The 23868-nt window shown below is 35.6% G+C and overlaps 2 protein-coding genes across 6 annotated transcripts in view; one reads left to right on the forward strand and one right to left on the reverse strand.

Moving 5' to 3' along the window:
* Nucleotides 1-855: 855 nt before the first annotated feature.
* LOC137495622 (serine/threonine-protein kinase pim-2-like) overlaps nt 856-23868 on the forward strand; it is a 39598-nt gene continuing 16585 nt past the window's right edge. For 3 of the 5 annotated variants that reach the window (XR_012406240.1, XR_012406241.1, XR_012406239.1), the window contains exons 1-9: nt 856-1038; nt 1380-1487; nt 3885-3989; nt 4307-4395; nt 4531-4572; nt 4667-5015; nt 5202-5321; nt 6529-6556; nt 7125-7203. Coding sequence is in view for 2 of the 5 variants with exons in the window: in XM_068221493.2 (XP_068077594.1) it covers nt 972-1038; nt 1380-1487; nt 3885-3989; nt 4307-4395; nt 4531-4572; nt 4667-5015; nt 5202-5321; nt 5524-5621 (978 nt within the window). In the remaining 3 variants the exon portion in view is untranslated. Of the gene's footprint in view, nt 1039-1379; nt 1488-3884; nt 3990-4306; nt 4396-4530; nt 4573-4666; nt 5016-5201; nt 5322-5523; nt 6557-7124; nt 8106-23868 lie in introns of those variants that run through there. The other 2 variants (XM_073951346.1, XM_068221493.2) reach the window with 2 other exon arrangements.
* LOC103911107 (general transcription factor II-I repeat domain-containing protein 2-like) lies at nt 15826-22722 on the reverse strand. Its single transcript, XM_073951310.1, has one exon. The coding sequence runs from the start codon at nt 17789-17791 to the stop codon at nt 15914-15916; it is 1878 nt and encodes a 625-aa protein (XP_073807411.1). The 5' UTR covers nt 17792-22722; the 3' UTR covers nt 15826-15913.

Genomic DNA, 23868 nt, shown 5'->3' on the forward strand with positions numbered 1-23868 from the left:
CATCTACACCTATCCCAACCCTAAACCCAACCACCACAGTACTGTAAAAATATTATTCATTGTTTTACAATGTTACAAAAATTATGCTATATTGATGTGCGTATACGCAGCTGTATCCTGTCTAGACTTCACCATGGTAACCGTTTTGGCGGAGAGATGAATATTTATTATTATTTATTAATTTTCAATTATTTAAATGCTGAATTCTGAAATGAGAACAACTTTAGTACAATGCTATTGTCAATACTATATAATAAATATTAAGAATTTTAGCCTGCTGACTGAAAAATTTCCTTCATTCCTGCTGCTGCATGAATTGAAAATGGCATAGACTAATATGGAGTTAATTAATACTTAAAAATAATAATTATTATTTATATATTTATTTTTCCTACAGAAATATATTTTCCAGACCTCCCACAGACCTTGGCTTGATGTTCTGCAAATACGCGTTTTTATTATTGTTTTTAAATTATGATGAACATCATATAACATTGTCAAATAAATTATTAAAAATTATTTTAGAATGTATTACTTTGTGCTGTATATTTAACAATCAAACTATAACAAAGTATTGCAATTATGACACTCGCATCGTAACGTCGAAAGTCCTTTAAGGGTTTTAAAATAAATCTTTAAATGAGCCTGGAAAAGGAAGATATTGGCCATATCCTTTCGGTCAATTTGTTTGTGTAAAACTTGCCTAAAGCGGGAGAGATTTAACACAGAAATGTGACTTTTATTTTCTCGCGAGAATCAAATATAAACATTAGTCTCGGGTTTAGCGCCTCGTTCTAAAAGCAGTGACGTCAGCTCCAGCGCTCCATAAATTCGGCCGCGCGAAGCCATTTCCTCAGTTGATATTGAACTCGCGAGAGAAGTGGTCGTCTATTGCATTTCGACAGACCTCCAGAGATTTTTACAGCACAGTTGAATCTTTAAACTTGTTTTTTTTTGAAAATTTTCCACTTATGGATTCTTCGGCAAACACACCTCCGATCGCCGGACCAGCTTCAACGTCAGTTGGAGGAATTACAGGTATTTGAAGTAGTATATTACACCTTTAAATCATTTGATTCTTTTGCTCGATATAATTTAGGCCTAACGTTAATTGGGTCATTCCCACTCCTCGGTGCCATTTCAGGGTAGTAACTGTGCCTGATAAATAGTTATTTTTTCCAAGATTTCATCATTTGAGGTGAAGTACTTAATAAACTAGAAAAATATAGTCTTCCAGCTCCGGATATTACGGTTTAGAGAAGCTGAAATGGCTTATGAAAGTATGATCGATAACTAATATTGTGTTAATGTTTTTTAATGTCTTTATACTATGAATGTTCCATAATGTACAGATAACCACATTGTGCATCTGTTTACAGTTTTGACAGAAATTCAGGACATCGAGCCCGTTCCAGGGCCATCAATGACCGAAGGACCGTTGACTGAATTTGCTTCAACGATGTCAGTTGAGCCATCGAATGTCTCAGGTACGTTTGGAACAGATTTTTTTCCCTCCATGTTGTAGAAAAGTGATTTAATTACCTGCCTTGAGCCAAATGTGGACTCTGCATATTTTGTAGTGGGGCTGGATGAAATGACCATCAATATTATATAATTCTGATCTAGATATAAACAATTTTTAAAAACCTTAGAAAAACTGCCAAAAATGCTCACAAAGGAAAAAGTTAAAACCTCTCCCTTTATTGCTCTGTATTATTTTAGAAATAAAACCAGTACAAATATTTGTTCACCTTTTTTTGAATCCGCGTACAAACAAGAATCAGAATCAGTTTTGTTGCCAAGTGTGCTTGATACACACAAGGAAATTGTTTTGGCTACCGAAGTTTCAGTGTACATAAAGTGACAACACAAATTAAATATGAGAAAAAGAGACAAACATTAAACAGATGCAGTTAGTCAAAATTCTATATGAAGAAACATTCATTTAACATAGATAAACCATTAAACAAAGATAAAACCCTCAGATTTGGCCGGTTATTCCAATGGACTGAAATAAAAACACTGCTTCAGCCAGGATAAAGGTATGAGCAACAACCAAAAGCCTATATAAATTATTAAGATTAAATAGAAATAAAGGCAATGTCTATTTGCATTTACAGTAAGTTAACAGCAACAGAAGTATTCATTATTTAAGTGGAAATGGAGTGGTAATTGAAAATAGATGCTATTTACACTAATAGTTAATATAATTTAGATGCATCAAGATGCTGTATGGGTGTATATTTACACTGAAGACAAGTTATTTCTGATTGTACAAAGGTACATTATTTTATCTTGTACAATATACTTTATCTACCTAATTATCAAATAAAATGTGCTATTCGCTTATGTTAAGATGCCGGACCACATACTATAGTGTAATTTACAGTAGTGCCAATGCTGTTGTGCATGAGAGGACATACATTACGTGCAACAGTTTTAGTGTATGTCATTCATTGTACATGTACACAAAATATCTATAAGTACAATAGTTCAAATTAAATCTGAAAAAAAAAAAAACACACACAGTCGGACATTTTAAAACAGAAATCAAATGATGATTATTTTTCGTGCCTGCATTCTGGAGAACGGTTTTCATCTTTTGAAGTTGTCTGCACATTAAACTAGTGTAAGTGGGCGCACAAAAAATGTAGAAAAATACATTTCACAATCTGGAGAATATTGCAGTAAAAGTTTGTCTTTAATGTATTTTCTCATGGTCTCAGTCAATGTTTGCTGCTGGGAGTAGCTGGACTTTACATTTTGGGGAAAATATAGACATTCATTAGTTGTCTACACATTAATGTGCATTCTCACTATCCGCAAAGTTGGGTTTGTCAACAAGGTGGAAAACGTGTATTGGCAGAAAAGTTTTTGCACTAGTACTACAGTTTATACAAAACACTATAACCGCAGAATGTTAGCTTTTCATCTGTTATCATCAATAACATCATCTGTGTGATCATATAGATCAGTATTAGAGCAGCTGTATCAAACTCAGAGCCAGAATTTTTGTTACAACCCTGCTCCAACACACCTACCTATAGGTTTCAAACTAGTCTGAAAGACTTAATTAGTTTGATCAGGTGTGTTTAATTAGATTAAAGCTAAATTGTAGGGATGCACCTAATTTTAGGTTGAGAAAATGAGCCGAAATCGGTTAATGCCGTGTCACTCTGTCCAGCATTCTGGTTTCACTCTTTCCATTCGATGTACGGTTTGTTAGGATAGGACAATATTTGGCGGAGAAAATTATTTGAACATCTACAACCTGAGGGATAAAAAGCTTTAAAGCCGACTAAATAAATTATTTAACAAATTTTATTTTCGATAGATTTACAGTAGATAATAAACATCTTCTTTACTTAATATTGTAATTATTGTTTTTCTAAAAGAGAAATCAACTATTTTGATTCATAAAATGTATTTCTGGCTAGTTAAATTTAAAGTCTTACAAAATTATATTTTTTTTATTAAAACAATAAATTATTTTACTGCCCTTGAGCAATAACCAACCAATGCTGGCTGCAGTCTACTGTATCAAAATATTGGAAATTTGTTTAGAAGTCAAATCACTGTTACTGAAAAAAAATATATCATAATTTATTTTAATAATACATTATTGTCCAGCACTAGTTTGTAGAGTAAAGTTTTATTTTTAACTGTAAAAAAAGACTGAAGGTTTGCAATGTCTTTCTGAGAGAAACTGCAACGGCTCAAAAGGTGTGATGTCTTAATTGTATTTTTTACTAAAGCTGTATACATGTTTAAGTTATTTTAAAGTGTTTATATTAATGTTATACAAGCATAACTTTATATTAATTATATTATATAAGAATGTATTGTGAAATGTACAGATAATCATCCTCCCAACTCTGCACCAGGTTTGACAAGAAATGAGGAGACTGAGCCGGTTCCAGGCCCATCAGAGCTGCAGCCCACACAGGCTGAATCAGATTCAAGGCCAATCCATCGATCACCTGGATCAGGTACATCTGAAACATTGACTTTATTTTTATTGGTGTCTTTTAACAGTATTTTGATTCTATTTTCTTCTAAAGCCATATGTGCAATCTGCACAGCTTGTAAAGTACTAAGCAAAGTGGATTGTGTTTTTAGATGGTTTTAAATAATAGCTGATGATTTCTGTAACGATTAAAACACTCAACACATGCGTCATTTACAAAGTAAATAAACACAAAGGCACCCAAATAAAGAATAACTCTCTTTTACATCTCTTACATTACTTATTCTGTTTGTTCAGGCATAACATGAATCTTAAATGAAAATTTCTTTTATGTTTCAGTGACGGACAAGTATGATATGGGGAGAGAGCTGGGACGAGGACGCTTTGGCATCGTCAAAATAGGAGTACGAAAGTCCGATCAGCAGAAGGTAAACCTCTTCTACACTTCTCTGTTTTCTTTTTTCAGTACAGTGACTGCAGATCAAAATAGACCTGTGCTCACAATAAAACAAGGAATGTTTTTGCAAGAAGCTAACTTATGTTCACCATCTTTTCATCCACAGGTTGCCATCAAATTCATCAAGTCTAAAAAGCCAAAGGATGACGTAAGACTGAAAACAATGCATATTAGTATATGACTCTGAATACAAATTACATTGAAATAAGATTATAAGACTTTCAATTATATTTTTTCCCCAGCCTGGCGATCGCAGAGGACCCCCCAAAGAAGTGATGCTATTGAATATGCTCATGGCACCTCCAAGCACCTACACTGTGCGCCTCTTTGAGTGGTTTCAGGAGGAAACGCACTTTCATCTGGTCATGGAGTATCCAGAGCCCTGTGAACCAATAGGGCGTTTTCTTAGCCGCTGTGGACACTTGGAGGATAGTGTTGGCAAGAGTTTGATGGTGCAGGTTGTCCGGTGTGCTCAAGAGTGCATAAATCATGGGGTTAGCCATAATGACATGCACACTAGCAATGTTTTAATCAATACAGCTTTGATGCAGATCAAGCTTATTGACTTTGGACAAGGACTACAAATCAGGGGTAAGTATTTCTTTGCTCTTTGTTTTTTCACAGTTTGACAGACATCTACTGTAAGTAGACAAAAGCTTAAATGTCAGAGAGAGACTAGCAAACCTCTAGTACACAAACTAATGCAATTAAGAGTTTAGCTTTCTCTTGAGTGTGCTTCACTGCTGTTTACTAACCTCAAAACTGTTTTTCTTACAGAACCAGAAGTGCATCCACACCAGACATACACAACATGCTTACGACATGCTCTTCAAAAAACAGTGGAATTTGTTGGTAAACTTTTGGAATACATAGCAATCCGTGTCTGCATACCTGAAGGTGAGATAATGACACTAACAACACAATGACAATAACATTCAGTACATACAGCAAGTTCTCTGTATATTGCATCTATAAAACTACAACATATCTGTATATAAGGCTTGCCTTACGTTTGATTAACGTCTTTTAGAAGCTGTTTTTATACATGTGAACTGTGTGTGGCCTTGACTAACCAACTTTGTTTCTAAAATGCATCCAGAACTGAAGAAATGTATTGCTGCTTGCCAAAGTGAGAAGCAACCCAGTCTGGAACACATTTTAAGCACTGAATGGCTTAGAAGTGTTTCAGACATTTAAAGCAATAGTTCACTCAAAAATGTAAATTCTGTCTTTAATTACTCACCCTCATGCCATTCCAAACCCCTGAGACCTTTGTTTAGAGCACATGCTCACAAGCACAGTGCACTGTATACCCCGAATGCAACCTGGAATGAATGTGAATGTGAGTAATTAATGACGGAATAGTCCAGTGAACTGATTAAAAATTCAGTACCAGCCCCAGAGCATCTACCAGTTTCAGCACTAACCCCAGGAATGCCAGCCAGTGACTCCTCCAGCCCCAGAGCAACCCCTAGTGATGGCTCCATCCCCAGAGCACCCGCCAGTGTTGGCACAAACTTTAAATAAAGAAAAAAAAGACATCTTGCAAGTGCATTTTGTGTCTTCAAGAAATCTTCTAATATTTCTGAACATTCAACAACATTTTTCAAAATCATACAAATTCAATCAAGTTATCTATGAAAACAGCGTTTGAATTTGCATTTATGTCTTGAAAATATTAACTTCCACTTTTTATCTTTGTGAAGTTACAGGTCAAAGTACCCATCAGATCATTTATTTTACCCTGTTAAAAATGAACACTTTCGGACCAGATGGAATTTTAGCTGTGTACACCTATGATCTAACTGCAAATGAGCTGATTCTCTCTGCCCACTCCTGAGGGATGTTGCTTTAGAACAAAAGCAAGCTTTAGATGTCAGATGAGCAGAGACTGAAAGACTGAAGCAGAGAGCCACAGTCACAAATTACAAAGTTATGGCCAAAGCAGGAAGTTTTCAAATGGTTATTTGATGTAGTTGTGGAGTTTATTTGGCCTTCCTGCAATGATGAATGAGCCACACAAAAATGCTGTTTCAATCAATGTTTGAAGTACACACAAGCACGCACACTCAGAGGTTTAACATGCTGTTTTTTCTAATTGCAGCAAATGGGACAGGATGTACACCAAACAGGTAAATGTGTTCTATATAGAATTTCGTTATAGCTAACCCTACTAACAAGCCTGTGCTGGCCCTTAATAGAGAAGGTGCTTGTAGAAGAGATGCATGCATGCTGATTTAACATGTACACCGACACCACCCCTAAAACCTCAACTCCCAGTGAGGAGGAAGTGCAGCAAAAGGAATCTGGAGCTCCATTTGGCTCTGGAGTGAATTGTACTTGCCTTGATAGGCTCACATAGGACTAGCATCTTTTTCTCTGAATGACCAAGCTCATTGAGTACTAGACCCAGAGAGCATGCTCGAGTGACTTTCTTGCTTGTTGCAGGGGTGTTGTTTGTGTTTGAAACACCATTGTGTGAATTTGTTGTTTTTATTCTTCCCCATTTGTTACTATTGTTCTCTATTTAAGAGGGAACATACCCTTCATACTGTTTTACAACAAAATGTACTCAAAACATCTTGTATCACTAGTTTTATCTAATCCCTTGAGCTAGGCTATATCCCTACTGCTGTTTTGAACTTTTTAATTTTTGTTTCACCCTCTATACGTCACTTGTCTGGCTACCTTTGATTGCAGGTTAAGAATTGGCTGAGGAAGAAGCAAGTCCAGCTCTGGTAGATAAGAAACCTCCCGGGCTGACACTCGCTTATCTGGGGTAAGTTTGCTGTGTAACGTTAATGTCAACACTCGTTCCACCTCAGAAAGACAGTGTGTGTAGGCCAGAGTCATAGCAAAGAACTAACACTGCCATAGAGAGAAATGTCCGGCATAAGCTACACTTTTAGCATTTAAACACTTTACACTTTTTTTTTAAGAACTTTACAATTTGCATTTTGTAAATGGTGGATTGCCGTCTTAAAAGAGCCACAAAAATGCAAAAAAATGAACCGGTCTGTGTGTGAGTGCACAGTACCATTTCTAGGCATAGATCTTACCCCACCCAGCTGCAAGGACCCAATAAATACCCATTGCACCAGCCCCGGTCCCGATCACCCACTAATTCCATTGCTTATTTTGTTAGGTAGAGCTTTTTACTGAAAAGCAAATTAAAAGATAAATAAATGAACAATTAAAACAGGAGTGCTCAACCCTGTTGCTGAAGATTGTTCCTGCAGAGTTCAGCCCTAGCCCAGATCAAACACACCTAAACCAATTAAATAGGACCTGAACAGGTCCTGCACCTCTTTATTATTGCAAGCAGGTGTGTTTGATATGGGTTGCTACTGAAATATGCAGGATGGTAGATCTCCAGGGCCCGGTTTTTCAAAAAGTAATCCACTAGGATTTTGGATAAGGGATTGTATTAAATCTTGAAAATGGGTTTTTCAAAAGGAAAAACGGATTACATAATCTGATTGATCACGTAATCCAATCTTGGTTTTGATCCGGATCAAACCTTTAGTTTGGGTTTTTCAGACCTTTTTAGTAAGATTCTGATCACTTTGATCCAAAAAACCTGGATTAATCTGATCCCATCAGAAGGGTGGATTTAGCGTGGATTTCATGCCCAAAATGTAATAAACTTTACAAAATTATTAAATAGTACTATTTTTGGATCATGCAGTTTTTTACGAGATGTACTATTTAATAATAAGGTTTTAATTTTATTTGTTCATCCGTCAGGCTATAGTGACTATAGGCTTTAACGTATTCAGCCCTTCAGTATAGGCCTACAGCAAAGTAGAAAGAGTTTGGCCTCATAAAATAATCCCCCAAACAGCTGTCAAAATTGACCAAAATCAATCATTTTTTTTCTGTCACTAATTGATATATATATATATATATATTCATCACAATGGAAAATATTTTTCTTTTTAGTATATTTATTAGTGATGCATGTAATGATTACAGAATAACCAAAAAAAATTTTTTGCAAAGAATGACAATCCCTGATTTTAGAAATCTCTTTCAACAATTGCAAAAAGAGACTGAAAGAGCAGAAGCACAGCTTCATCTGGCAGAGGAACAACTGACTTTGACCAAACTGCACCAAACCAAGGCAAGCTGGTCTCTCCACATCAGATGAGGAAGTGTGAAATTATTGTGGAGTTTTTAACATTAAGTCTTTTTTTTTATTTACATCTATATTTGAAACTTATTATAAATATCCTCAACGTACAGTGTTGTAGGTCTCAGATGAGCGCACTGCTGGAAGGGGGTGGGGTTTTTCTTGTTTTTATTATTATAATATTATTTATTAAATTTTCTTAGTTTTCATTTCAAATAAAAATAAAGTTATATTGACCCCACACTGGCTATTATATTTGTTGCTCTGTACACAGGCCTATCTATCTACATTGTGATTGAGCACTAGTAATCCAGATTTAGTAATCCTGAAAAGTTCCTATCTGGATCAGATTGATCCAATCCAATGTTGCTTTGAAAAACTGGCTCAAAAAGTAAGCCGGATTATGTGATCACAGATCGAAAAAAACAGTATTACTAAATCCGGATCAACTTGATCCGGATTAACCCTTTTGAAAAACCGGGCCCCGGGGCCTGTTCTTTAACTTGGACTAAGCTGGATTTGGATATAATCAATTGCGTCCATTCCATATTCGTTTACAAACAAAAAAGGGAAAAGTAAGAAAATGATAGTTTTTCCATTTATTGTTTGCTTACAAAAAGCGAGATTTTGGCTTAATCATAATTTTTTGGTTTAGTGTAAGAAAACGGATAAACGACTTTAAAGTTCATTACTGTGTGTTCACACCGTATTTGTGTATGATAATAAACATGCATAATATTTGACAGTTTTTTTTAAAAGGAATAATTTCTGCAGTCATGCATGTGTTTTGACAACTAATATGACGGTGATTTGATGCTTCGCAAAAGTTGCAGACACCTCTACCTATATTAAAATGCTTTTTTGATGCAAAATTAATGTCATTTTTTTGTTTTAAAATTTTATTTATAAGAGCAATTTTTGGGGGATAAGAGGGTTTAATACATTAGGGTGATATGGAAAATAAGTCACACAGCAAAATCCTCAGAGAAAAATGTACTAATTTTAGAGAATATTTGGTCCCTCTCTCAATCGAGTAAAATTTGCTCAACAGCAGTTAAAGTTAATGAAATAATGAAGGGATTAATTAAGTAATGATTGAGCACTAATGATGAACACCAGCTGTTAATATACAGAAGCAGAAGAGAAGCAGCAGCAGCTTTGCTCATTGCTTACATGTTTGACTATTTTAAATGTTCACAAAAGTCCATATGAGCTTTTCATTATAATGATTAATGATGTATTTGAGAAAGTAGATGGGGGATAAGTAGGTGTTTGTTTGTGGATGATGGAGCTTTTGGTTAAGGGGAAAAAAATATATATTATATTATGAGGACAATGCAAGAGACATTATATAAGGTTGAAGAGTGGTCATTTAAATGGGGTTTCAAGTTATTAAAGGGCATAAGAGTACTACATGAAATATAAGCAAGGGAAAATTTAAATGGAAAAATACGGAGAGATGGTACCCGTTTTTTTTTTTTTTTTTTTTTTTTTTTTTTTAGAAGCATCGAAAATCCAGATAATGACCAGAAATAGCAAATGTAATTCCAAAGTTTAATATAGAAAAAATATATAAGGATTTCAAACAAATTATCAGTATCTACAGGGGTAATGCTGGCAATAAGTTTAGCATTACAATGGATGAAAGATGCAGGAATTCTCAGTCCTAAAGCGCTAACAGGCATACAAGGCAAACAAAGCAGAATTAAAAAAAACAGTCAGAAAATAAAATAGAATAAAAAGACTGCAGTAAAATATGAAAGATTCAATACAACTGGATGATAAAATGACAAAAATAATCAATCTAAATTAAAAGCAACGGTAAAAAGGGGAGTCTTAAGAAGTTTCTTAAAACAATCCAGAGAAACCACATTCCTGATGCTGGTGGGTAGGCCATTCCATAGCTTAGGCGCACTTTACAAAAAAAAAAAAGCACGACCACTATTAGTCTTCAGTTTACAGCGTGGCTGAAACAGCAAGATTGCAGATGAGAAACGAAGACTGCGGGTGAAAGTGGCCAGAGTTACTAGGTCACAAATGTAGTCAGGTGCTAGCCCATGCACTGCTTTGTATTTTTAAAACCAGAGTCTTAAAATCAATACGTGATTTAACAGGAAGCCAGTGAAGTTGCTGAAGTACAGAAGTGATATGATGATGTTAAAACGCGTACAGCAGAATTTTGAAAATACTGTAAACGTCTCAGAGAGCTTGCTGGTAGGCCCCCGAAGAGGGAGTTACAGAAGTCAAAATGTGATGTGATAAAGGCATGAATAAGCCTTTCCACATCAGGCCGTGATAAAAAAAAGGTCTAATCCACGCAATGTTTGTCACGTTAGGTGTGATCAAAACAATAACAAAAACAGAAACCAAAAGATAACGGATTCAAGTTCTGATTTTAATATATTAAAGTTCAAAAACAGTGAATAAAAATCCAAAAATATTAAAGTGCAAAGTAACAAATAAACAACAAAACAAGAAACTAAAACAGATAAACATGAACAAGACTATAGCGAGAAACACGGTGAGATCAGAAACAACAACTAGGAAAAACAGACTTATAGGGTACAAGAAAGACAAACGGCGCGATGACGAACAGTGGTTGAATGACTGAATATATAGTCCGGGTAATCACGGAGAATGGAGACAGCTGTGGTAGTAAATCAATGTAAATGACAGAACGGGTGTGTGCGCGAAAGAATGTATGGAAATGTAGTCTTTATGGGCGCTGTAGTTTCACTCTGTCCATTGAACTACAGGGCCCTCAGGTGGTCACTGACAGATGTGACAATGTTACGTAGGTGAAAGAAGGCTATTTTAGTCAAGTGTTTGAAATGTGAGTTAAAACTAAGCTGTGCATCAAAAAGCACCCCAAAGATTGTGCAACTGTGTAGAGGGCGACACTTAAAGATCACCAACAGACAGTTTAAGATTATTACACTGGTTAATACTGGTAGGAGTGCCAATTAATAGAACCTCTGTTTTAGAACTGTTTAATTTGAGGAAATTTTGATTCATCCAGGCTTTAACTTCAAGTTAACAGGCAGATAAAACTGACGTGGCAGAGGTGAGATCACCCAAATTCACAGAAATGAAGGAAATCACAGAAATTAAGGAATTTTTAGTTTGCTCAGATTGTAGTTCTGCTCTTAAGCATTGAAGCAAAACACTCAGACTGTAGGCAATATTTAGTTATTGATATATTACAAGAGTTGTATAAATTAAAAGGAGTGAGTAAAGGTAATGTCCACGTGGGTGCCAGCTCATGCGGCATTAAAAGGAAATGAAGCAGCAGATAAAATGGCAAAGCAAGCTGGAAGATAATATAGGTATGGAAGTGACTTACAGTTGAAGTAAAGTTAAAGCAATTATAAGGAAACAAATAATGGGGAAATGGCAGTACCAATGGGAAGCAGGAAAGAATGGAAAGCAAATGTATAATATCTAGCCACAAGTGGGTAAAGGGAGGCACTCGAGAGGAAAAAGGAAGGAGGAGAATATATAATCAGTTCAATGAAGTTAATGGCAAAGCACAGAACAGGTCTATGTGAGTGCGGGTAAAATGAATCTGTTGAACATGTGATTATGCATTGTGAGCGGTAAAATGAAGAAAGAAGAGAGTTATTGGAAAAAGTCAAGAAAGAAAGAGATTATGAGTTTACATTGAAATTTTTATTAAATCCTGAGGTATAGAGACACAAGTACACTGCATTGTTTAGATGTTTAAAAGACACAGGACTGATTAATAAGATATGATTATTAGAATTATTTGAATGTAAATTTATTAAGTTTAAGGTAGGGATAGAGGGAGTTATTTTCTGATCCTGACATAGTGGGAGGAGAAGTCAGAAGAGCTGGAGAAGCAGCTCTGGCGGATGCGAAGTCTCTCACTGGGTTAGGGTAAGGGATTATTATGGGAAAAGAGTAGATTCTGAATCAGGTTACAGGAAGGTGACGGTAATGTACAAGAACTTGTGCGATCCGCCAAATAAGAACGAAAGAAGAAGAAAAGTCCGTGGCTGTTTCTCAATAGAGTGGAGGAACTATGACGTCACTTTGTAGGCTAATTGGCTGCTTGCATAAAACTGGTTCCCTCATGAAAATCCCTATAGAATTTTCCCATAGGCTTTTCAAAAAGTGCAAATAATAAGCTCTGTGTTCAAACACTGTTCATTACATTTACACGTTTTGTCCAGCTGGATAATCCTCACACGAAAATACAACATTTAGCACTTTTGGATCTTAAATTCAAACGCAAGAACTGAAAGCTAACATTAGGCTATATAAACGGACTACAGTGCCCTCGGGGCGCTCGCTTGTGACGTCAGCACCACCCTGCTACAGACAACTTATCAAGCTTATTTTTAGAAAAAAATGTCCATGACAGAGTTTATCTTTCTGTTTATTATATTATAATCCACGGTAAATATTATAAACAAATAAATACGCAAAAACACAGACCTATGTGCCTTTTAGATCGTTTTTACATGGGAAATGCATTGTTTTGCTTTACGGTTCTAAAAGTTTTAAAATGGTGTGTATAAATCTGCCTACATAGTATTATCATAAGACATATTTAAATAAGTGTATCGCTCACGTGCACACAGCCTGCTTTCCTTAACAGACGACAGAAATGAGGCGTGAGGGACAAGTCTATCAAATGCCTGAGCTCAGAGCAACATTCAATTTTCCTTTTTGTCATGAAGTACAGTGAAAAGCAGCCCATACAGTCACGTCTGCTATACATTTTAAGAAGAAATGTAAATATTGCAGTTATTACAGAGTTAAATGTGTTCAGATGAAGAAAAAAAGATGAAAAAGTCTCTTGATTACGTTAAAATGACTTAAAATGAGTTAACATGCATGTATTTCTACACATTTATTCACGCATTTGCATTACTGAGAGCAGGAAAGAGACAGGCTGCACTGGTGAGCAGTATCTTCATAATATGGTTGATTAAAATAAATGATCAACAAATGAATCTGTCTCGACAGCCTTTACAAGTAAATGCATTACACACAATCTGAATTCCCAATTAGAAAAATACTACATACTATAAAATACTGTTCATGAAAATACCTAAATAACAGACAAATTTAAATGCCCAACACAAGCGAGCTGCGCTCCAGACCAGATCAGTTCGATGACGTATAACGTCTCCGACACCGCCTGTTGTCCTGTTTAGAAACTTGATATCAACCGTCTTTTTAAAGAAGCATAACCGATTTAAAAATTCAAAAGTGTGCTGTAACTGATGTGTTTTATGTCGTAGAATAAAACTTCAAAGTATCTTGAGTTTGTGTAAGTCACGAACCTTATTTAAGCGATTTTACTGAAATCTCATTGAAAAAAAAACATTGACTTTGGGACGAGAGAATAGGAAGTGCTAAAATGCTAACTCTCTTCTGGGTTTTTGCATAAAAATTGACGTCATAGTTCCTCCACTCTATTGAGTGGAGGAACTATGACGTCGCCTTGTAGGCGAATCGGCTGCTAGCATAAAACTGGTTCCCTCAATAAAATCTTAAATGCATATGCAAGAACTGAAAAGCTAACATTAGGCTATAAACAGACTACAGTGCCCTCGGGGCGCTCGCCTGTGACGTCAGCACCACCCTGCTACAGACAACTTATCAAGCTTATTTTTTTAGAAATATGCTCCACGACAAAGAGTTAATCTTTCTGTTTATTATATTATAATCCACGCTATATATTATAAACAAATAAATACGCAAAAACACAGACCTACGTGCATTTTGTATTGTTTTTACAGAGGAAATACATTGTTTGGCTGTTTTAACTGTTTTAGAAGTTTTAAAACTGTATGCATAAATGTGCCTACATAGTATTATCATAAGACATTTAAATAAGTGTATCGCTCGCGTGCACACAGCCTGCTTACCTAACAGACGACAGAAATGAGGCGTGAGGGACAAGTCTATCAAATGCCTGCAAGTTCCAACATGGATCGAGAGCAACATTCAATATTTTTTTCATTTCACAAGTACAATGAAAAGCAGCCCATACAGTCACATCTGCTATATATTTTATGGAGGAGTGTAAAAATTGCAGTTAAATGTGAGTTAAATGTGTTCAGATGAAGAAAAACCAGACGATAAATCTATTTTTCACATTAAAATAACAGTTAACATGAATGTATTTTTACACATTTAATCACACATCCGGGAAGTTTCACGCATCCTCTGTACTTGTATACTTTTTGTATTTAAGCTGTCACCATTGAGGAGAACAGTAGCTGTTTTACTTGGACTCTGACTAGATTTTAATGTTAGTTTCTCTTTGTTTGCCAAAAAATGTATTGTATAAAGAGAGCAGTTGTGCATTGGATAATTGACGCTGTGGTGGTTTTGTCACTGGTCAAATCAGTAAAATTGGTTTTGACCTATTAAGTTTAAATAAGGTTGTATCACAAAAGGAGCACTGTGTTAAGAAAATGGAGCTCACCAATACTTTTATCAGATCATAAAACACATTGAGCATCTAAAACACTTGAAACCCACAGACATAAGACACAGACGTTTTTTTTTTCTCCCCACTGTGCATGCTGAGAGCTATGGATAAATGTCGTATGATTGTCTTAACATGCACTGCAGCAAAAAAAAAAAACAAAAAAAAAAATCTCTAACCACTGTTGAGATAGATACGCTGATTATTGATGTCTGTGTCTCTATAATGATTCAGATGCTCAATGTATTTTAAAATAACACCACAGCTGAAATCCATTCTCTTGAAAAACACTGAATTTTCCTTCTTATATGATAAACCATCATTTAAACCAGGGGTGTCCAAACTTTTTGCAAAGAGGGCCAAATTTGATAAAGTGAAGATGCACGGGGGCCAATAGTTCCTTCTGATATTTTTTTCACCACAAAAGTTACATTAAAATACACACTGTTATAAAACAATTTTTATTGTCACAATTACCTTTATTTTTCAAATGGCAATATAACCAAATATAAGCCACTCAGGCAGGCATGAACAACTTTAAACACATTTCTGCCTTTCATTCATATCTGGAGAGTCAGATAAAATTTAACAAACTGTAAAGAATACCTTACATTTCCATATTTGCCTCATGAACATTTTAATCAGTCGTTTTAAGTAATGCAAAGTGGTCTGTTATCATTAAATTTCAAAACAAGTGAATTTTGCTCTTGCCTTTTACAAGATCTTTCAGGAAGCCAACTACCTTATAAATCCCACAACTGGGAAAGTCACTTGCCACCACAAGAAATAAACTCAGATGTACAGTAAATATAGTAAACTATGCTTGCTTTAGTTTGCTTTAGTGCATTGCATTAATGAGATTTAGGCTTTTTGCTGTGTGAACACGTGATATTAATGAGAAGGGTGATACTGAGATCTAGATTTTAGTAAAGAGACCAGGTCCGGCTTGATGGCAGTGGTTGAAATGCGTAAAATGTCACGCAAGTGGGAGTCACTCATCTTTGACCTCAATCGGTTCTTGTTTAAGTTCATGACTGAGAATGTTTGCTCACACAAATATGTGGAGCCGAATAAGCTCAGCATTTTCTTAGCAAATGATCGCATTTCAGGAAACCTGCCTTTGTCTAGCTGCCGGTAAAAGTCAACAAGAGAACACTGCTGGTGTTTTCCGCGGCACTCATAGTCACACTGCAGCTCAATGAGCTCCAACTGAAGCCGTGGAGGAGCATTATCAGGGTCCGCTGATAATGGAGAAGAGAAAAGCAGCATGTCCTTTTCAATTACTGCAAAGTCTTGAAAGCGTTTGTTAAATTCCACAGAAAGAGATGCGATGGCTGTCACATAACCCTTCATTTGCACATCGATATTGTCCTGTGGGAAACTGTCAATGACCTCTTTCAAAGCTGGGAAGTGCGCGGTGCAGGGCTCTGTTAGGGACAAGTGTCTTTGGAAAAGTTGCAGTTTGATTCCAAAGGCCTTGATGTGAGCGTATAGCTGGCTTACCACTGCATCTTTTCCTTGAAGATTGACATTTAGCTCATTCAGATGCTTCGTTATGTCAACCAAAAAAGCCAGATTTGCCAGCCATACAGGATCGGACAGTTGTTTCATTGGTTGACCCTTCTCGTCCAAAAAATGTCTTATTTCCTCTTTGAGAGAGAAAAATCGCTGCAGTGCGGACCCCCGACTTAGCCACCTCACATCATTGTAATATATTAAGTCACCATATTCAGCTTGGATGTCACGCAAAAACTGCTGAAACTGTCTGTGGTATAGAGCTTTTGAGCGAATAGAGTTGATTACCTTTGCCACTGGTTTCATAACATCGTCAAATTTCAGATGTTTGGCGCAGAGAGCCTGCTGGTGAATGATACAGTGAAGTTTAATAGCGTTACCTGCTTCTTCGCTGACTTTATTGCAGATCAGAGTGGATAATCCGCTTCGCTCACCAGCCATAGCAGGTGCGCCATCGGTAATGATCCCAGAAACTTTACTCCATGGCAGTTTCATATCATCGACAGCTTCACAAACAGAAACAAATAAATCCGTTCCTCTGGTTAGCCCTTTAAGGCTTTTTAGGTCAAGCAGCTCCTCTGACACGTTCATGTTGTCGTCAACTCCTCTTAAAAAAATCAGCAGTTGTGCAGTGTCAGATACATCAGTGCTTTCATCGCAGGCTAATGAGAAATAATCAAAAGCCACTCCTCTGTCCCCTAGCTGTCTCAGAATATCTGATGATAAGTCCTCAACTCTCCGTGCCACCGTGTTTCGTGCCAGGCAAACATTCATGAATTCTTGCTTTTTCTCGGGGCAAATGTTCTCCACCATTTTCATAATACAGTCTTTGACAAACGTACCTTCAGTTAAAGGTTTGCCATGTTTAGCAATTAACATGGCCACTTCGTAGCTAGCTTTGGTGATGCTCTCGTTTGACTCACAGGCCCGCGTGAAGAATCGCTGTTGTGATGCTAGAGCAGCTTGAAGTTGTTTCACTTTTTCAGCGCGCTCACTCCCGGTTAGCTTGTCGTATATTTTAGCATGTCTAGTTTCGTAATGCCGCTTAACGTTGAAATCCTTAAACAAGGCAACCGTCTCTTTACAAATTAGACAAACACAATTGCCTCGATTTTCAGTAAAGAAGTATTCTAATTCCCACCGCTCCTGAAAGCGCCGGCCCTCACTGTCAACTTTTCTCTTTTTTTTTTGCGGTCGCCATGGCAGTAATAAGCGGAGAAAAGTTCCCGCCACAGGTGCAGAGGCAAATAGCATAGAATGGTGCTGACATCTAGTGGTAAAAGGAGGAATTACATTTTTAACTTCTATGGTTTATTTTAACAGAGCTAGCGAGCCATAAATAACGCATTATGAGATAGAATCTGCGGGCCGTATGAAATCTGACTGCGGGCCATGATTGGCCCGCGGGCCGGACTTTGGACATGTCTGATTTAAACGTAATTTCTTGAATTGTAACTTTTTTCAAGAGTTAGAATCAATTCAGGATCAATCAACTTGATCACATGTGCTCTCTTTATACTTGTCATTGCAAGTAAAGAAAATTAACATTAGAAATTGAGTCCAAGTAAATCAACCACTTTTCTCCATGATAGTGACATTAGGCAAAAAAAAAAAAACATGTTTTTTTTGTAATATGTAAATAACTAAAACGGTTAATTCTCAATAAATCTTATATGGACTTTTGTGAACATCTGACAGAGAAATAAAGTCAATCAGGTAACCAATGAGCGAAGCTGCTGCTGCTTCTCTTCTGTTTCTGCTTATTAACAGCAGGTGTTCATCATCAGTGCTCAATCAACACTTAATTAACCCCATCATTGTCTCATTAACTTTAACTCTGCTGCTGAGTAAATTTTACTCTGAAGATTTTACTGTCTGTATAGTTTTATTTTTGCATGAAGAAAACTGTATACATACACATGTATATAATAAAGAAAACAGTATGGATTTGCATAGCTTTATTTACATTTATATTAAGAGAATTTCCGCCTTATTCTGTTTATTCTGTAGTTAATTCAATAGTAACTAGCATCTATTTAGATATTAGTAGGCAGAAATTAGATACTAGTACATATTAAATAGATACTGATACCAATTCATTAGATACTAGTAACTATTACAGTTTTTCTCAGTGGCTTTGGTGCATTTCTCACAACACTATTTACATTTGCACAAAAGTTAATGCATTTATCAAAACAATTAGTCATTTGTGCACATCCTAGTAGCAGTTTCTCATTCTTTCTAACAAATTGCAAATGCTTTTTTACATGCATAAATTGCTTTCATCTGCTATTTTATATAACATCATTTGCTTTTGTCATGTCAGTCAAAATTAACTAAACTTGAGAATGCTGAATAGTCATTCCATGTAAAACTAGTAGTCCTCATTTCTTTACTTGAGTCATTACATACACAAATGTTGAACTAGTCAAAATCTGTCAAGCTAATTTTGTTAAAGAAATTAAAATCTTTATTTTCCTGAAAATGCCTTCTAAATTGAACAATTTAATGAATGATTTACAGACTTATGTATGTCGTAGGTTCAGTTCTGATATATGATATATGAAATATATGAAGGTAAATCATATAAATAAGGGTGTATTTATTCTTTTGCACAATGCTGTCAATAAATTTGAATTAGAGAAATTTCAGTGAAATGTGAAACATTCATATTTAGTGTCTTGATACCTCACTAAATGCAGTGATGTCTAACTTTACTGTAGTTTTCAAATGGCTGTGCAAATAGTTTATAGTGCTGTCTTGAGCATTTTCAGGAAGTGTCACCAAAATCTGACTTTTTTGTATTGAAAAAATGTCCAGAGTAAACTGTTGTAATGAAAACATGACAAAGCCATTTGACTATCTTGTTCATAAACAATGGTGCCAGGACTTTTCATCTTGATGACACTCACACTTTCATTGACATGAATACTTGTTTTTGAAGAATGAGCTCTCCATTTTGAGCAAGTGGCATGCTTTTGCAGGTTATCAGCTAGGTTTTGTAGTTTGTTCTAATTGTTTTGAGAAATGCACTAACTGTTGTGTAGAAATCCACTAGTGTTGTGAGAAATGCATCAAAGCGACTGATAAAAACTGTAAAGTTGTGCACAGCTCTCCCAAAGAAAGTTTATGTTTGTTGTAATTTATTCTTTTGCTCAATACTGTGAATTAATGAGAATTGCAAAGAGCAAATACAGTAAAAATATGAAACATACATCAGTGTCTTGTTCACAGATACCTCACTAAATGCAGTGATGTCTAACTTTACTCTAGTTTTCAAATGGCTGTGCAAATAGTATATAGTGCTGTCTTGAGCATTTTCAGGAAGTGTCATCAAAATCAGACTTTTTTGCATTGAAAAAGATTTATAGAGTAAACTGTCATTATGAAAACATGACAAAGCCATTTGACTATCTTGTTCATAAACATTGGTGTCAGGACTTTTCATCTTGCTGACACTGACAGTTTCATTGACATCAATACTTACTTTTGAGGAATGAGCTGTCCATTTTGAGCAAGTGGCATGCTTTTGCAGGTTGTACTACTTGTTTTGAGAAATGCATTAACTGTTGTGCAAATGTAAATAGTGATGTGAGAAATGGCCCAAAGCCACTGAGAAAAACTGTAAATAGATTAAGGGTGTAACGATTTATCGTTGTACGATTTATTGCGATGCAAAAATGTCTCAATATGCATCGTGGCGTTATGACGATTTGATTACGATATGACGTCCGTTTTCTCTTATTAGTTGAGCTGTTTGCAGCTGAGTTACGTTCCACCTGCTGTCGCACGTGAGTTCAGATTGCAGCAGCAGTAATGTTAGCAGACCAAGATGAGTGGAGTTGAAATAGAGGATGGCCCATCCTCTCAAAATCAGACGTCTGGCAACATTTTGGTTGTAGAGTCATTGCTTTAGACTCGTCCGTTTTTTGACATGCGTACTGGGTCAAACATAGCCTAAGTTTTAAAGTCTTCACAGTGATTTACTTTGCACAGCGACATGGATACCTCCTAATGGTGTTGAAAGAGTCACATACTGTATTTATAAGGTACAATTCACCCTAAAATATCATTCTGTCTCCATATAATGATGTATTGGCAGCCGCAAAATCACACATGACGTGAGCTGACCGTGAGCTGTTACTACAGAGAGTTACTACAGAGTGAAAAGAACCTGCAGGTTGTGACTAACAGGTAATAAAGTAGTGAACAACATTCAGTTTGTGGAACAGAGTGATCGTTCAGGAGTCGCGTGGGAAGTATGAACAGCACTTAGCAGTGGAAATGAAACCGAAAGCATGCACATTATTTAAACAATCATATCACATTTTAGAGTTATGATTACGACAAGCATTAACCCTTTTGAGTACAGAGGTACACAAAAATGCACGTCAACATGATACACTTGATAGCGCCGACATCAGCGACGCCGAAGAAATAGTAAACCTGCCTAAACTGCTGAAAAGAGCCACGACTGTCCTGTGTAATGAAAAGACGGCCCTGTCATTCATCATGCCCAACATGAAGACAGCCATCCATAAAAACCTCTCAGACGGATACACATCAGTTCGGGATTATTTTATAGAACTGCTGATTACCTGGAAATGTAGATTGCACACAAAAAACACAAGTGACCAAGCAAAGTCTTAAGCTCTTACTGTTAAATTCAATTGAATTAAATAATTTCAATAATATTTTATAAGAAGTTTTTAAATCGTTTTATTTTCCAGAGACAGTCCTGTTTAATTTATTTTCTTAAAGAAGGTTGTTTAACAAGTTGAAACAAAAGAAATACATAAAAAATAGTTTACTTTAAAAATTTGCATTTCAGTTTAATTTAAAATTTTTATTCCAAATATCGCGATACATATCGAATTGTGAACGTTATATCGTAGTACACATTGTATCGTGAGCTGAGTGTATCGTTACACCCCTAAAATAGATACTAGTAGTTATTCATTAGTAGGGATGGCTGACATGAAACTGATGTTTCGACACAGTGTCGAGATCCCGAAGCGCAAGTGTTTCAAAACACTGCACCGAAGCATGATCCGAAGCACTCAAGTCACGTGACTAAAGTGTTTCGAAACACCTAGTCACGTGACTAAAGCGATTCAAAGCATCGATAAGCTTAGAAACGTTTCGAGACCTGGCGAATCGTCATTTGACTGCCAAGGTCTCTGTTCAATCTCTGTCTCATATGGCTTAGAGGACTGTGTGTTTGCTTAATGATTCTATGCTTTCCATGATGTTTTGGGTTCGAATGCCAACTTGTACAAATACTCCGAAATCATGGTTTTATGTATTTTAATCATGTTTCTGTTTTGTGTAGCCTAAATAGGATACAGCTACAGTTATGCCATCAGTTTAGCATAATTTTTGTAACACTGTTAAACAATAATAAACATTTTTACAGTATGGTTGGGTTTAGGGTTAGGGTAGACATTAATAAAATACAATAAATGGGACATTTAATGAATAATATAAATAATTCTTGATAACTTCAGGCCACCGTTTTTGATCTAGCAACAACCCTGTTTTAAGACAAAAACAAGACATATTTATTCACAAATTGTTTATTCGGATATCAGACCAATGTTGAAACAAAACGATACAAGAGCAAATCATTACCAACTGGTATTAAAGCATTTCAAAACAGCTGCGACAGACTGGCTTCGAAACCTACACAGCAAATTTTAGACAGTAGATTTAACTACCTTAGAGTTAAAATTAACACTCCCTCAGAGTTTATATGGGAACCACTATAAGTGTTAAAAATAACACTTTTGAAAGTGTTAACATTGTCAACACCAAGAGGGTGTTAATTAGCAAACTCTTATTGTATAAAATATCTGTTAAATTTCCGAAAAAATACCAGCAGCTGTGGTTGCCAGAAGCTTTCTGTGAAAAACATGGAAGTTTTATAGAACTGTATAAATTTACAAAAAATAACCATATTTCATGAACTAATACAATGTTCAGTTTACAAAATCATAACTTAGTGCAAAAAAATGTGAAGTCTTTAGATGCAACAATGTTTTCATGTGTAATTGCAATTAGCAAACAGATTTTGACTGCATTAGTAACTACACAGTTACCTTTAAACAAAAGAAGATGCAGCATAACATCAAATACTCTCAGTTCATCTTGGACTTGAACAGAGACGCTATTATCCTCCACAATGGTAACACAAAAACCGTTTTGCTGTTTTTCTTTTTTTTTTTTTTTTTCATTTTTAGATTTTACGGAAAAATACCAGCAGCTGTGGTTGCCAGTAATCTGCTGTTTTTAACATTCATAAATTCAGTTTACAGAATATTTCTGTTAAAAGCACATTCAACAGTCTGTATTTTTTATCGAACTCATACTGCAAATTTTAGATTTAGTAGATTTAACTACCTTAGAGTTAAAATTAACACTCCCTCAGTGTTTATTTGGGAACCACTATAAGTGTTAAAATAACACTTTTGAAAGTGTTAAAATTTTTAACACCCAGAGTGTTAATTAGCAAACTCTTATTGTGTAAAATATCTGTTAAATGTATGTCAAAATACTGGCAGCAGTGGTTGCCAGTAATCTGCTGTTTTCAACATTTTACATTCGTAAATACATTCGTTTCCAGATTATTTCTGTTAAAAACAAATCCCATAGTCTGTATTTTTCATTCGAACACACGTAAGCCTTAAATTCCAGAGCAAAATCCTAACTAGTGTCCTCACTACAGAGGGCTGAACACTTAGAAAGTGATGAAATTAATGAGACAATTAAGTGTCTAATTAAAGGAGGATTGAGAATTATTGATGAACAACTGTTAACAAGCAGAATCACTGAAGGACAGAAAAACACAAGCCAAAACCAAAGATGAAATCAACTGAGAAAAAAAACTCTAAATAAAATAATAATCAATAAAAATAAAACAAATTACACAATTAAAAATTTTATTTTTCAACATCTTTAAAAAAAAACTCATCACATTAAACAACTCATCATGGAGCTTCACCTATTACTGACCAGTGACTTTATTTCTGTCATGTGAACAAAAGCTGTTAATAAAATATCTGTTGTTCATTTGAAGTCACCATGATGGAGGACAGAGTCTGCTTTAGTCAGGCTCTTCAACTTCTTGCTGTAAATGCCTTTATTTTGGCTGCTATAGTTAGTGTTAATTACATTACTTATACATATAACATGCAAAGCCAAAAGAAAATTAAAGTGTCAATCTGAAGAGATTATTTATGATATCATAGCCATCCTTTCCTGCTTGTTTTCTAATTCAGTATCATATTAGTTATGTGTGAGAAATAAATAATATACATAAATGAAACCACTGA

This window comes from Danio rerio, chromosome 5, assembly GCF_049306965.1.
Source record: "Danio rerio strain Tuebingen ecotype United States chromosome 5, GRCz12tu, whole genome shotgun sequence".
NCBI classification, from domain to species: Eukaryota; Metazoa; Chordata; class Actinopteri; order Cypriniformes; family Danionidae; genus Danio; species Danio rerio.

What these genes read in the sequence shown, in the direction of transcription:
- LOC103911107 (XM_073951310.1), bottom strand. Translation starts at nt 17,791, where the DNA reads ATGCTATTTGCCTCTGCACCTGTGGCGGGAACTTTTCTCCGCTTATTA.